The sequence below is a fragment of the Ornithodoros turicata genome, chromosome 1, assembly GCF_037126465.1.
Source record: "Ornithodoros turicata isolate Travis chromosome 1, ASM3712646v1, whole genome shotgun sequence".
NCBI classification, from domain to species: domain Eukaryota; kingdom Metazoa; phylum Arthropoda; class Arachnida; order Ixodida; family Argasidae; genus Ornithodoros; species Ornithodoros turicata.
In genome coordinates, this window is record NC_088201.1 from 236,030 (window position 1) to 251,820 (window position 15,791).

Genomic DNA, 15,791 nt, shown 5'->3' on the forward strand with positions numbered 1-15,791 from the left:
AAAACTGTAGAGTCCCTTGTCTTGGGTGTGCCTGTGAAAAGTGACAAAGGTTCTTCTGAGGTCAGGTTATACTTATAATGTCATCAACTCCCTTGTTACAAAGAAATTGTTTGTACAACTTCGCAGTTTGAGAGCTGTCAAAATGTCCAAAGAAAAGTGTCATAAGCATTGAGTGCCATCTGATTCCTCGTCAATCTGTGGTGCATGTCAGCAAAACTGCACAAGCTAAATTTAAAACAGGATGCAATTTGATGTGACAAAAAAAAGAGGAAACCTCTTTTATCTTTTGCTTTCTTTCTTCCTCCTCCTCCTCAGAGCTGCTATTGGATGTATCCTGTCCGATTGGATGCTTGGCTGTTTGCTTCTTGTTTCTCTTCTGTTTCTTCTTCTTTTTCCTCTTTTGTTTTTCTTCCTATAAAAGCAGAAACCCAATGGTATATTCGAAAATTCCTCAAGACAACAGTCTACCGTGACAAGCATAAGTAGCGCAGTCTCATATTAGTGCTTATAGTGTACAGTCGCGCCTCGTTAATATGAACCCCGTTAATATGGACGACGCGACTTATGGACAGTTCTTCCCCGGAACGAAACTTTTGCCATGTATTTGTGTCTCAGTAATATGGAAACCCGCTTTTCGGACAATGGACAGCACAAAATGGTACTAATTCCACAGGACCGTATGTATTTTTGCCTCATTATTATGGACATGTTCTCAGGACGACAACCCCTAGGAGAATCAGATGACCAGGCCTTGTTCTAAATTTCTTCTTTCTTTTGTCACTCAAGAATTCTGGGGGTTATTGTGCCACCCTTCCAGGGTAACAACCTTTATGAGAACACAAGAGGATGACGCACCCTTCTTTGAAATTTCCCCCTGTGTCACTGAAGACACCTAAAGGTCAAAGGGAGGCTAGCAGTAGTGCAGGGGATGCTTCTGGAATGGGCATCATGACGTCATAGCTGTTATAAAGAGCAAGGGGACTTTATGTGACTTCAGTTTCTCCCGAGTTCATCATCGAGGACAGATCACATGGCTCGAGCAGGTCTCCAAACGGCGCTCCAGTTCTTTGAAGATAATAGGGACAGATCTCAAGCAATCAAAATTGCTGAAATTCTGTCGACTTTGAGCTCCAGGAGGTATGTGTACAAGCAAGCACTGATTAGTGAGTTTTTTTTTCGTAATAAATGACATTAAATATTGGACGATTTGTTATTATGGACGATTCACTTTATGGACAAGTTTAACGAGGAACGACTGTAAACATATTTTTATTTGCGATGTATTAATTTTTGCAACTGCTAAAAAATTACAAGTAATTTTACTCGCTAATAAAGAGACATAGAATGGACCAGATATGCTCTGTCAGCTAACTCGTCACAAAGCAAGAAAAAGTATTAAGGATGCATATTTGTCCTACATTGTTGGAGCCAGTCCTGCTTGCATAATACATAATGACATAGTCGATGGAAGTAACAGTCGTTGTGACTGATGTAGGTAGTATGTGAAAAAGGGTTGAAACTCCGGTGGGTTGGTTACTCATAATTAAAATCGATAAAACCCTCAGGACGTATACATAGACGACGAGAAACTGAACCAAATAATTTTATTTCATGCCAAACGGGGTGCTAAATACACTTCATTCTCCCAGCTCCTCCTCCTGTCAGATATCCTGATTATACAACTATCACACTCTTGTTATCTTTGAGTTGCCGACATGAACGTTATTTTTTGGAAAAGATTACTGATACAGCTGTCACCTGCATTTTTTTACCTCATACACCTTCCAGAAAAAAAGACAGTGTTTCCTACACCTGAACAAAGTCTGATAAAATTCTGCCCAACATCCTGTACATGTCTACAAATTGTCCCCCAACGTGCTATACCTAATTGAAGTGTTAACCCAATGCGTTTTTAACCGAGTGTTAATCGTCCTTGACGATTGACCGATATAAACCTCACCACACTTCAGTGGTATACAATAAACTACACCAATATGACAATCTACAAATTTGTTCATCACCTTAAAAATACAGTTGTTGTTGTTACAAATCTGTTCCCATGATTAATTTGGCAACTTCATTGACGTTTCAACGTTTCCGCAACATTTCCGCTCCGTAATGTTACCATTCAGTGCTGTGTCGTCAGCTTTGTATGTGCCCTTGTCTTTGTCCCCGCACCGAGGCTTTTATTGATATTAATTATAGGTAGTATATACCAGAGAAAGGTAGGTATATAGATAGTATAGATAGATAGATAGATATACATTGATAGGTAGTATATACCAGGTAGAAACTGCCCTGGAATGGCCAAATTAAATACACGAGAATAACTAATCAGCAAATGACTGAAGGAGCGAAAATTAATGCATCACGAATAAAAATACATTTACAGTATGTGTTCTTATGTTGTTCTGCAATTTCAGTGTAACCTGCACTGACTCTACTCTCATGAAACTGATGAGCGTTAGGGTAGGGAGATTCTGTTATTTGCCAAATTTTTTCAAACGCTGATTGCAGCAATTTGCACCAATTTGGTAGCAGGTTGGAGTATTCATCTGAGAAAATTCAGGGCATGTTGACAGGGGCTTACGTTTTCAGAAATTTTTTCTGCGTGAATGGCAAATGAATTTACACAAAAATCTATAATCTGTTCTGTCTGTATCACAGCTCGGGGAGCTGTACCTTAGCTGTGTCAATTTTGACTCTGAAAATGCTTACCACCAGTAAATTTCAAAGTTTTCTCAACTGATTTCTGAGAAAATATCCTTAGAGGATACTTGTTGGAACTATTAAAACAGCTACTAAAGTAGACAAATCATAGTAGACATCATAATGACAGAGACAATTTGGAGCATAACCTACCAGTGGGGCACTTGCATCTTCCCCGATTGAAGACTCATTGAGGACAATTTGATTATCCACCTGTAGGAAGGAGATGAAGTAGAATTTACTTCATTTCGAACATGTTGACATGCAGATGACACACCAGGTGCATGAGGAGCCTTCAAAAACTGCACTGCATATACGTATATGCAACGTGGCACACTTGGATGGAATTAGCTTTAAAAATTAATTTTGTTCAGAGTCATTCCAGCTCAAATGTTCCAACGGTGTTGCTCGACCAATGTCGATTTCTGAGAAAAAATATATGATGTTGGGACATGCATAAACGTGCACCAGAAAAACTATTTTTTCCCAACACAGTGTTGAACGGACGTAGGGTGGGATCTAATGTCGGCTCTTGGCAAAAAACCAGGGCACTTTTTGGCGCTTGTGGAGGGAATACGGCTGTAAATAAATAAAAAATTCGAATTAGGTTGTTTTAAGGAAGGATAGTGTCATCTCTGACAGCTTCCGTACCTCACGCGATCAACGCATTAAAACATACTGGACAAGCAAAGTCAGCGCACATTGTGCCAAGTTCGGAATTTTTTTCCTTAATAACGGCTGGAAAAATGAGCTGTATATATTTTACTCCAACAGTAAAGTACCAATACATTGCACAGAAAAATATTTTAGGTCATGTGACATATGGTTTATTTTCTAAAAAATTGCTAAGTTGGCCTTTTGAACAAATACTGGCAAATTCAGCATGCAAAAAAGGGATTGGTGGACGAGTTACGGATGTGAATTTACCACCGAAGTACTCATCATTATCCCGGCTACTAATACTGAAAGTATCTCCAGGGTGTTTTTTGTTTATCGCGCGTGACAAATTTTTTAAGTTGCCACAGCACGAGAAACAAGAAACGGCGCAGAGCAATGCTTTTGCGACATGCAGCACCGTCACAAGTGGTCTTTTAGAGTGTTTTTTTTTTTTTCATGTTGAAAGAATGAAAGCACCAGACACAAGCTTTCACTTGTAGTAGGCAACATTTGCAGATTACTAGTACTGTAGCATTGCATGCTGCAAGGCAATGGTTTGTGCCAAGGGAATCCGTTTATGGTCCCAAGCATAAGCGGGTTAGATCTTTTCCGTGATGCTTGCGAGGCGTCAGCTGTGTCCTAACAGCAATTGCACCCTAATGAACAACGTAATAATAATGATAATGGTGCCGTGATGTTACACGTAAGGCGTGTCAGCCTTTTTCTGTGGCGGCATGTTGCACGTGCTGCAGCGTAGGACTGCGGATAATTTCCACCACCTGGGGTTCTTTTGACGTGCACACGGTGCTGGAACCAATGTTTATCTCCCCCACATTGCTACCGTCCTCGGCCGGAATCGAACCTGCGATCTTGAGCTCAGCAAGCCAACACATTACCGTTACAACAGTTACGATGTTGCCAATTTGTTTTGTTTGGAACCCAAGATATCAGAGAAGATGTGGAGAACTCTCACTGATGTGCGACTATCTCACACGAAAGTGTTCATTGTATGATTTGGGGAAGTGCTTTCCTGATCTGTGGCTAGCTTGCTCTTCTTTTGTACGTGGTGCCTATGGCAAGGTTGACCAGCAACATCACGGTGCCATTACCATTATTATTCCATTGTTCATTAGAGTGCAATTACCAGAAGGACACAGCTGACTCCTCGCAAGCATCACGGAAAACGTCTAAGCTGCTTATGCTTGGGACCATAAACGGATTCCCTTGGCACAAACCATTGCCTTGCAGCATGCAATGTTACAGGACTAGTAATGTGCAAATGCTGCCTGCTACAAGTGAAAGCTTGTGTCTGGTGCTTTCATTCTTTTGACAGAAAAAAAAAAAGAAACACTCTAAAAGACCACTTGTGACGTCGCTGCATGTCGCGAAAGCATTGCTCCGCGCAGTTTCATGTTTCTTGTACTATGGCAACTTTAAAAATTCGTCACGCGCGATAAACAAAAAACGCCCCGAAGATACTTTCAGTATTGGTAGCCGAGATAATGATAAGTACCTCGGTGGTAAATTCGGATCCGTAACTCCTCCACCAATCCCTTTTTGCACGCCAAATTTGCCGATATTTGCTCAAAAGCAGTGTTGTATGCGTTACCGAAATATGGTATCATGATACTGATACTCGTTACTTGAGTAAAAAGTATCGAAATACTGATATCGATACTTGTTCTTTAAAGTAACGGAGTACCGCTACCATTACTAAAAAAAGTACCTCGATACTTTTGTTTCAAATACGAAGATGATGCAACATAGAAATATCGCTTACGTGAACAGTTTTGCACTAAAAAAGAGAAGCATATTTCATATGTAGCTCGGACACGTTATGCTTGACTTTTATCAATAGCTGGTTCTCGGAATCGCCTTCTGCGAACCTTGCAGGCCGTTGTCTCTCCAGCAGCTGACAGAGGCCAGTATGACAATTACGTCAGTGTCATGCCCACACATACCATGGAGTCCAATGACCAAGGAATCCTATCCCAAGTTAACAATACCACAGTAGATGTGAGCGGGACTCAGTGCGACACGGCAGCTTAGCTCTGGAATCCAGAGTGCACTGTCAAAAACTTGTCCTCTGTTCGTTGGCCTCAACTCTCTTGTTGAACACAGCATAGTTATTTCCTGTAGTTTCAAAGAAAAACAGTGAACATGCGTTTGGTATACAGCCAAACCCCTGATATATTATATGGGTTATATCGCAAACCGTGGGCTGGGCTAAAAATAGCAGCACCGCGTTGTCTCCCCGCTGAGATAAGGCAGACTGTACCAGAGTTCATGTTGGAAACCAGCATTTATTGAAAATAGCTCGTTGTTTTCGCTCGCTTCTGATTGTTCGTGCACACTACAACCTCGCGCTCAAGGGCATCGAGGTGTGCCGTGTACTCAATGGGAAGGTCGCGATCCACAACAAAGTCGTTCAGCGCGTTGAGAGTGCGCAGAGCAACGGCGCACGAAACAGGTGGTGATGCGTCGTCATCTTCATCCAATGAAGTGTCTGTCGTTCACGTTCCCATCACGCAATTCGCGTATTAACGATGCCGCTGTCGGTAAACTCTTCTGTGACCAGCACATGGTCGTCACTGTCGATTGTAGTCTTCCAAAGACACATCGAGGTTTGAGTCCATTGCTTGTTGCCACAGGCTTCAAATCCCGTCAGTAACTTAAGTTCAGTAAGTCAGTAACCATCTTCGAGCAATGTGCCGTCCTCGCAGAGATCATCATCAGCAGGCACAGGGGGAACAAGGCCTCCTTCGAGAAAACAGTTTCGGATCATCGACCGGCGCACCTCGTACCACACCACATACACAAACCACACAGCCATTAATGGCGTCACCTTAAGGTCAGGAACATCGTCAGTTCCTTGCGCCTTGCTTCTGTCTATGTTGAAAATCATGCGGTCAACAACGCAGCACCTATAGAAAGCTTTCACATTGGCGATAACGCCCATCACCAAGGGCTGCAGTCCAGAGGTCGTATTCGGTGGAAGAGAGAGCTTGATGTGCGGCACAGTTGTCTAGCAACAATAAAACCTTCCTTTGTTGCTTTAACATGTCCCTGTCGAATTCTTTAAGCCACTCTTGAAACAATGCACAAGTCATCCAGGCCTTTTGATTGTGACGGTAGCGGACCGGAACAGATGCGGGGTTGGAAAAACCATGTGGCTTTTAGGATTTTCCTATCATAAAGGGTTTCCTCCGATCACTACCGGTCATATTCAAAGACAGTAAGGCGCACCTTGCTGTGTTTTCCCCCCGCACAGTCTTCTCCCTTGAGAACGTGCGTTGCTGAAGGAAGCAGTTGATAAAACAAGCCTGTCTCGTTGCATTTGGCGTACCTTTGAAATATTGTCTTCAAGATCCAGCCATGCCTCCCTGTCTGCACGGTCCATTGATGCACTTTCGCCGACAATCCGACGGTACGTGATGCCATAGCAGTCCTTCAATTGTTGCAGCTCTCCTCCGCAGGGCTTGAAATCTTCATTGGGGAGGTAAGCCAAGTGTTTTGCTTTTGCATCCAGGACCGGTCCACTGACGGTCCACAGATTTTCTGACTTCGGGCGTCGAGAAACCATTTGTAGAGCGCTTCTCGATCTCCTCGTACGCGCGATCCTGAATCCTTTTTCGCTTCGCACTCGCTCCGCTGCCGGCTGCTTCTTTCCGCAATTCCTCTTCATTCTTTAGGATTGTTGATATCGTTGACTGCGAAAGTATGTGCTTCTGCGCCAGGAACACCACCTTCGTTCCCTGTCGATGGTCATCGATGATGGAGAGTTTCTCTTCCAAAGATATTGCCTTGCACTTCCTCGGTACGGACCCCATGACCGTCTGTAGGGAATGCTGATGCACACAAGCTGCTCAAGTGGATGCGAAGAGGTTCCCACAAAAGGCCCAAGAATGCAAGCAGGAAAAATGCAAAATGGGAATGAGGGCAAAGGAGCAATGGCCGCAGGGCGATTGTCGGAACTGGGTGCGACCTTCACTTGCGAGTCATTAGTGTCAGCAGCTTTGTCAGTCACAAAAAGGAATGTGGAGTTCTCCTCCCCGCAATGTGCTCTCTTGACACGGAAAATGACGATGAGATGCACGTGAACAAGTACTGGGCGTGGAGGATTTCATCGTTATGTGCGGGTACTTTTTCCATAGAAGCAATGCAATCTTTGACGGTAAAAATGGAAACCATCGTTTTGCGGGGGTTTGAGTCTAATTCCATAATTCCGGTTACGTAGGCGTGTCCACAGGATTCTTGTCGAGGGCAAGGCGGGCCATTGACAATGAATAAGAGTGAGAAATATGGTCAGTGAAGAGGGGGTGGGGTACTAAAAAGTATCAATATCAGTAACGAACGTTACCATAAAATTGTAACAGAAATACTTTTCCCATACTGATATAAAAAGGCATCGCATACGCACTCCGATTCCGAAAAAGTATCGACTACTGTAACGGCGATACGTAGAACACTGCTCAAAAGGCCAACTTTGCAATTTTTTAGAAAATAAACCATATGTCACATGACCTAAAATATTTTTCTGTGAGATGTATTGGTACTTAACTATCGGAGAAAAATATAATCAGCTGATTTTGGCCAACCGTTGCTACGGGAAAAAATTACGAACTTAGCAGAATGTGCACTGACTTTGCACAAAAATGGAAACCGCAGTGAACCCTATGAGAAATGGAAAAACCATTTCTCATAGGGTTCACTGCGGTTTCCATTTTTGTGCTTTGCAACTTAAACCCATTTTTATTAATTAAGGCTGTCCGTTAAAGCAAAACATACTACGTTGTAGTAGGCCAGAGTGCAATTAGATGCAGTGCTGTTTCGTGAAGCCAAAATGTGGCCTGCTTCACATGACATATTAGTAATATAAGATGCATTACAAGAGTTGCAGTCCTGTTGTATTTAAGCATACATCTTACTCATGTTGATACACTTTATGACTGGTTTGTTCCATTCATTGCCCCGAACAATGACACACCTTTTTGCACAAATCACCTACAAGTAGACAGCTACAGACGAAACGACAGACGGTTGTGGCTGCTACGTATAGCTCATTTGGTTGCTGGGAAACTGGACACCAATGGATGCCGTATGCTAGCAACGATGGTCTCAAGGTACTCTGGCCACATGACAGCTGTGAGAACTTGAGGCTGTTTTATACTGACACTGCTTCTTATACTGTAAACATATTTTTATTCGCGATGTATTCATTTTTGCTAAAATTGCAAAACATTTACTCGCGAACACAGTTTGACGTTTATCTCGTGAAAGGTATCAGCCCTGAAATCACGAAATTAAATACTCGAGAATAACTTTGCAAATGACTGAATGCGCGATTCTCGAAAATTAATACATCTCAAATAACAATATGTTTACAGTATGGTGAAGGCGGCTGACTCCTTGAAGGTGTTCTATTCAAGCTTCGTATATGTGACATGCCTGGCTCATGGTTTGAACCGTGTTGCTGAGGAAGTGCGGAACTCGTACCCTCCTCTGAACAAAATACTATCTTTGGTAAAGAGCAGAATTGCCGGAGGTTCTGTTATTAGGAGATGGGGTACATGGTTGGAAGCTGTCGATTTCTATGAGACTCATGTTGAATTTGGAAGATAGTACTGCCATTAAAGGTAGCGCAAGCACACTTGAAGGATCTGACACTTGCTGTTGAGGCGCAGCTTGTGCAAGCACAGTTTGTCTTTTGGCCAAGTGCATTAGAAAGCTTGAAGCGTCCGGAGCCTTGCTTTGCCACTCCCTGAATGTTGTGCAGAATTCTGGCAAAGGGTTAGCAAGAATCATAACACCAGTTATTGGTGCAAGAGTGCATTGGTGCAAATTGCACATGGTGCTTCAAATGAGCCCTGGTTTCTAAGTCTTAAAAGCAGTTGGAGGTGACTGCCGCTACACTACTTCCGCATTACAAGGTATGCCCAATGGCAACGTGTCATGCAGAGCACTCCTTTTCAAACTACAAGAATCTTTAATAGTATCAAGTAAACACTGGCTTGCATAACAAGTTGTAAAGACACCTATTTGGGCGTCATCATCAGACTGGTAAGGTGTGACTTGTGTCACCCCTTGTGACTGTTACAGGTTACTGTTTCAATTTTGACAACGCGACAACCTTGACTTTTGAACACAGATGGGGGGTGAGAAAATTCCTTGAATCTTGGCACATTCATGGCGAGATAAATGCCTGTACATAATAGTCACAAGGGGCCCTTACCAGTCTGTTACAAGGGTTTAAAAGGATTCCCGTTTTAAACCCCCCGTTTCATTTTCCTGTGCTGATGATGACGCCCGAATAGGTGTCAAAACGTTGACGAATTTTTTTTTACAACTGGTTATGCAAGCCAGTGTTTACTTCATACTATTAAAGAAACATGTCTCCTGGCTTTTGGTCCATCTTCAAACTACAAGAGCATTTTGACTGATAGGCGGCTCAATTTTATGCGTTAGAACATTGAACGTCACATATACTCCCACACATTTTTTTCAATCAGGGGAGCAAGCAAAAATTGTGCATCAATTAACGTGCCAAGCATGGCAGGTATTCCCAAGTATGCACGTTGTACTAGTCCTGCAAAACGGTATATACAGGGTGTGTGCAGAAAAACGTGACCCGCATTTAGGCACATAGCTTGTTGTCTACCTAACTAACGAACTTCCGGTGGCGCACGATGGCGCATTTATGCGTGCGAAATCTGAAGAAAAATCGTGGAAGCTATATCCAGCTTAAAAAATAGACAGAGCAACGAGCCTCCGTGCATCAGAATAGGGCAACATGGCGGACGCATAAGAGTTGCGTTCAAGTACCACTAGGGGAGCTATCGGTGCAGAAATTGAAACCATGTCCCACATGGATGCTCATTGGTAGTACCCCAGCGGTGCCTGCACATAACCCTCCTGAGACCGCCATGCTCTACCATGCACTGTCATGACCGCCCTATTCTAATGCATGGAAGCCGACGTTTTCGCGCTCTGTTTATTTTTTTATGCTGTGTATGGCTTCCAGGATTTTTTTGTAGCTTTCGCATGCACAAGTACGCCATCGTACGCCACCGGAAGTTCCTCGGGTAAGTAGCCGACAGGTTACATGTAAAAATGCGGATCACGTTTTTGTTCATATTCTATTTCATACCTGAAGTAATAAACAAATTACATGTCAGATGCAAATTATTGAGCTCTGATGCACAACATCGCTCCACATACAAGTCGAATGTAACCCGAATAACGCATGTTTTTACTGCACAGTATTTTGGGGAGCTTTAGCGCATAATTGCACACACATTTCATCATTTTTAGAGCATCTATATACGCAGTCTACCGATCACATTTGTGCACCAGCATAGTATGCTGCTCTAGTACAGCTTTGAGGTGTTGAAACAATAAGATCTTCTAAACATTACACAACACTGAGTACAGATGCTAGTGACTCGAGAAATCGATAAACATGGCATATATATATATATATATATATAACAAGAAAATAAAAATACTCAAACAGGAAAAGAAATGAAACAAAAGGCAGTGACTGTCCCAAATCCAACTAGGGGCCTTCCACCCCCAAAGTGTGACACTTTACCCCTCAGCAAATACTGGAGGGGGGCGAGCCGCATTAAACTTGCGTCCTCAATATATGCAAAGTGTATTAAAAGGGAGCTGAAAAAAGAGCCTCGACCTGTCAATCAAACCATTTCACTGCTTGCCGTTTTCCAAATTTTCTCCAAAATGGAGGATGATGCGTGGAATGGCGAAGCGGAGATTTCGTGACAAAAAATTTTCACAGACTACTTCATACTGTGAGTATATATCGTCATGTATGCATCTCCAAAATCAGCTTCAACTTTCACTCCACCATCATTATTTATGCGAAAATGAGATATTTTGCCACTAACGTTAGGCCTAGTGAAGACGGTAATCCCAAGGTAATAGCAAGAAAGATGCCTCTGATATGTAGGATTTTGCATTATATCATTGAATTCTATTTATATACATACATCTTTGCTCATTTTTAATCCGATCTACTTGCGTTACGTTAGTCGTCATTGTCTGCTACGAGGAAGCGATTGTACTGCTCTCTTGGCCTATCACCATTTCTGCAATTCTGAGCCTTCCCAAACATGCCTCTCTCCATACAGTTGATAAAAGTTTACGCAAAATCTCTCGTTTTTGTCTGTTACCAGATACGTCAGTTTCAATCCAAACCCATCAAGTCTCTCCAAATGGTGCCACCGAGTAAATAAGGATGAAGTGTAACGTCTGGGTGGATGTAATAACAGAGAATTGTATTTCAACCTGTGATTGGCTAAAGAGTTAAAAAAGTGGGTGGAGCTCCAGGTATAGGCAGATCCCACTCATGGCCAGACTCCCTTTGGCATACACGGCACTAAAGGCACAGGGAATGTGGCACCATCTAGTTTTTCAAAAATCTGAGATGGTCCTGAACTGGTATGCCCTCTTAATGGCCATTAATTGCAAATGGTGATGTCCCCTGTAGGGTCAACGAGGATTATCTGCCAGTCTGATGTCCCCCTAATTAAAGCATTAATCAATTAATTTTACCTAATTAATCATTGAGCAGTTACATGTCCACCTGGCCGTATAACCCGCCTGGTAAAAGAAAGGCCGCAATGTGAAACCATTTGAGTAAAGAAGAGAGAGGATAAATATTGGCATCCATTTGAAAGACTCACTGTTGATTCAATGTGCTGCCCCGTGGTTCCCGTGCAGTAGGAATTTTTCACGAAGGAGTAGCAGCACTTGTAGCCCCAGTTACCATCCTTCCAGTAGGAACCCCAGACAGTCTGAAAAAAAGTCTCTAATGAAATGCTTGGCCACCATGCGTGCCATGATGAATGATTTAAGTGTTTCGGGTGGGTGCACAATCAATGCACTTCCATATGGCAGTTGAGATAGCCAGTATGCATGAGGTAACAACTGTTGAATACCCAAAAACAAGACAGTTGATGCTGAGTCAGAATACCCCCGGATTACTACATATAGCAAGTTGTACTAGTTCTCCGCAAGATCTCCGCTCTTGATTGTCATCTAATCTAGTACATGTCTGGAATGCTGGTATACTCTCGTCACGTATATGACCAAATAACATTTCATTAAAGAACTGGCCATCGTGTTTGTCTTTCCATATTTCACTGCCTCAGTCTCAAACAGAGTTCTTCCTAGCTCTCAAATCTTTTGCGCTTTATTAACGGCTTCTCTTGGAGACATCTTGAAGAAAACTTGATGCATTCAGTTGCACAAGTTGAAACAGCTTCTAGTGAAATTCATACTGACGACCTTGTCAGCATGCCGCTGGATCAGAACACTAGCTGTGCCTTGTCTTGCTATGAAAGCAATACAATTGCGGAATGTCCCGCATTCATCCATTTCCACGATTTGCACGTACGAGTAGTATCGTTACCGACCACCGTGCGCTTTGACACTGCGCATACTTGTTGGTCCCTGTTTGTTCTGGTGTGGGTGGTTAGTTGGAAAGGATACAACGCGAGTGTGACAAAGGTCGGAACAGCATATGGACAGAAGATACTAGAAGACCACTTGTTCCTACTTGCATTCCACACACGGAATCCCATAATACAGTTGGTGGTACACTCAAAAAGAAATAAATGGGTTGAATTGTGAATGACAAAGATGTAAAATTCAATGTAAGAGGAAAAGGTCAAGGAGAGGTCCTGTGTGAAGCCAGGACCACAAACAAAAGTCCAATATGGGACTCGAACCTTTCGTGTCTAGTCAACTGAGGAATTTTTTTTTATTACGTGAATCCAAGAGATACCAAAGGCTATGGAAGAGAGGAAGGTTGAAAGGAACCTCCCTGTCCAGCACACAGGGAAGGGGAGCGCTTAAAGTCAGTGTACGCTCGTTTGTACTAGTAGTACCATTTGAGTAAAGTCAATATTGTTTCATGTAGAAGAAAGTGTGGTCGACAATTTGAGCCTGTTCAGAGCTAGGTACGAGTGAATTTAGAAAAGTTGTAAAGCATTCAAGTTGATGGCGAGAAAGTGCAAGTAGACCAAACCCCATTAGCTCTATCGACTGAGGAAGAAAGCCGTGTAAGAGGAAGCCATGGGCAGGACACCCAGCGGTGTGGAAGAGAGAGCTATAGAAACGACTCCAATTGGCCATCCGTGCAACTATACTGTGTTGGGAGTTGAGTTATGCTCACCTTAAGAACACAAAGGAGAAACTCTACAGGGCACTAAGATCAGTGTTTCTTGCATTCAAGGTGTATGCTGTTTCACCAGCCAAAGAAAGACGTCTGAAGCATACTTATATTACACCATTCTCGCCTTACAAATGTTTCATTTTTTGCTCTAGCATGTTCTGCAATGAATAAAATCCTCCATCCTTTGAATGAGGGAAGAAGGAGGGTAAGTCATGTGTAGCCTATTCTTGAGCAACGAGGAAAACTGTTGGTACGAGATCATGGTTACACAAGACGAGGCATGCTTGGAGTAGCACTTGTGTAATCATGACTAGGGTTCTGACTTTTACGTCTTTTCATTTGCACAGAAAAGTGCAAACACAAGTCATGACGTAGACGGGTATAAGTAGTGCATGAGCTGAGAAGAAAGGCCTCAGCGGGACAATACTGTGTGGTGGCTCCTGTATGATGAATGAGACAGAGTGTCGAGCCACGTTAAATGTCACCTCCTTTAGGATATTTTTCAAACCAAAATGACGTTACTAATATCCCCCACTAATGGCAAACTAGAGGGCGAGGAAATAAAGCAAGCTTGCCTTACTGGGACTTACAGTGTGGTTGTTAATAAGGATGTCCTCCTCATACTTGGAGCGTATGATTGGCTTTTCACCTCCTTTGATAATCTCCCCATGTCTAGAGAACTCGACATAGTCTTCCTGAAAGTAATAAATGTACAAGCCAGATTACATAGTCATACCTGCCAACCTGAACAACTCAAAATTCGTGAAAGGGGTAGAAGCCAGGGTTGCCACCGTTTCCGTCAGCCAATACCGAACTCCGGGAGGGGGGTTTGCAAGCGCAATGCAGTCCGCTTTATGTACATAGACTTTTGAATCAATATGATGTGTGAAAAGTTTTTCTTTTTTTTCAACCAAATGTTGCTATAGTTATCTCAGACTACAAATAACTGGGTGTCAGGTTCAAAACCAGTGGAAGTTGATGGCAGCCCGGTCACGCTGAAAGGTGAGACAAGTTGGAAGGCCCCTTATTGGCCAGCTGGAATGCATAATGTTGAATTTTTATTGGTCCTGTCAATTTCATTTGCATTGTGCTATGTGAACCATGTGTTCTATGGGTAGCTGTTACTGCCACGTCAATTTTTTTGGCCAGTCTTGGATTGGACCAAATGGATTGTGAGTATCAAATTCTTGAGTCTTGAAAGCTGAGCGCAGAGGGTTCTAATAATAGGATCTCTACAGTATCTTCATAGGGATCAACGCAGAGTGGTTTATTAGGAGAGTTATAGGCCATTGGGAGGAGCTTGTTTTAAAGCGTTTGACGACACATGACAGACAGGGTGAAGGCCGCCATTTTGGAACGGAGCCACAACCTTGACTTTCATTCCGGCCAGGTGGGCGACAAAAGATCAAAGAATGGCCAAACTCTTCCTATGAACGGATCAATGTAGCTTTCATTGCTCGTTTTAGCTATTGCTCGATCTTTGGAGACAATGACACAAATCTCAAAGTCATTTTTACTATGACTTGACCCAAACATTTTATGTCTGGATTACACCTTAACCCGGACGCAAACCTTCAATTTCCCAACTGTTCGGGTGAAATCCAGACAGGTGGCAACCCTAGTGGAAGCATTAATTTTGTGCACTCAAAATAGCATTGCCACGGTATTGCAATTCCTCTACGTCATAAGTAGGGAGTGACTCTTTCGGGTTAAATGCCTTTCTCAGATTCAGGGGGTAAAAATCGGGCGCTATTTTTAAATCTGTAATTCGGGAAGAAATCGGGTGTTATCGGGTGTTTTTGTTTCTCCTCTTGTCTATTAAGTCCTTTCCTAATCTCTTTCTTCTTTTTTTATTTTTTATTTGCGGAATCGTGACCTTGCAGCGGTAATCCCCGAAGGCATAGACAGTGTTGACACACATGGGTGTATTGCTAGGAACGTAAGTGACCCATTCTTACATGTAATCGGGTTTAACCCGAAAAAGTCACTCCCTAGTCAGACGTAGCCACTATCAGGTGGGGCCTCACTTTGTCACATTTTGGGATCATCTTCCAACACAGCAGTCACACGGGGGCACTTACACTCCACGGCTGGTTGTGATGAACCAGAAAATCCGTGAAAAGGAAGTGAGGAAGACGTCATCGGAGGAGACTGACGATAGGGCGATGGCACAGAAACACAGACATATGAAACATGCGACCTCCAGCCATGGATAGTGATGCCACAAAAC

At 42.9% G+C, this 15,791-nt stretch overlaps 1 protein-coding gene across 1 annotated transcript in view; it reads right to left on the reverse strand.

Moving 5' to 3' along the window:
* The window catches only part of LOC135377206 (pre-mRNA-splicing factor SLU7-like), a 41,961-nt gene that overhangs the window by 3,272 nt on the left and 22,898 nt on the right, over nucleotides 1-15,791 (reverse strand). The window contains exons 11-14 of the mRNA XM_064609493.1: nucleotides 14,152-14,256; nucleotides 12,069-12,179; nucleotides 2,863-2,922; nucleotides 275-412 (exon numbers count right to left, since the gene is read on the reverse strand). Of these exons, the coding sequence (XP_064465563.1) occupies nucleotides 275-412; nucleotides 2,863-2,922; nucleotides 12,069-12,179; nucleotides 14,152-14,256 (414 nt within the window). The remainder of the gene's footprint in view (nucleotides 1-274; nucleotides 413-2,862; nucleotides 2,923-12,068; nucleotides 12,180-14,151; nucleotides 14,257-15,791) is intronic.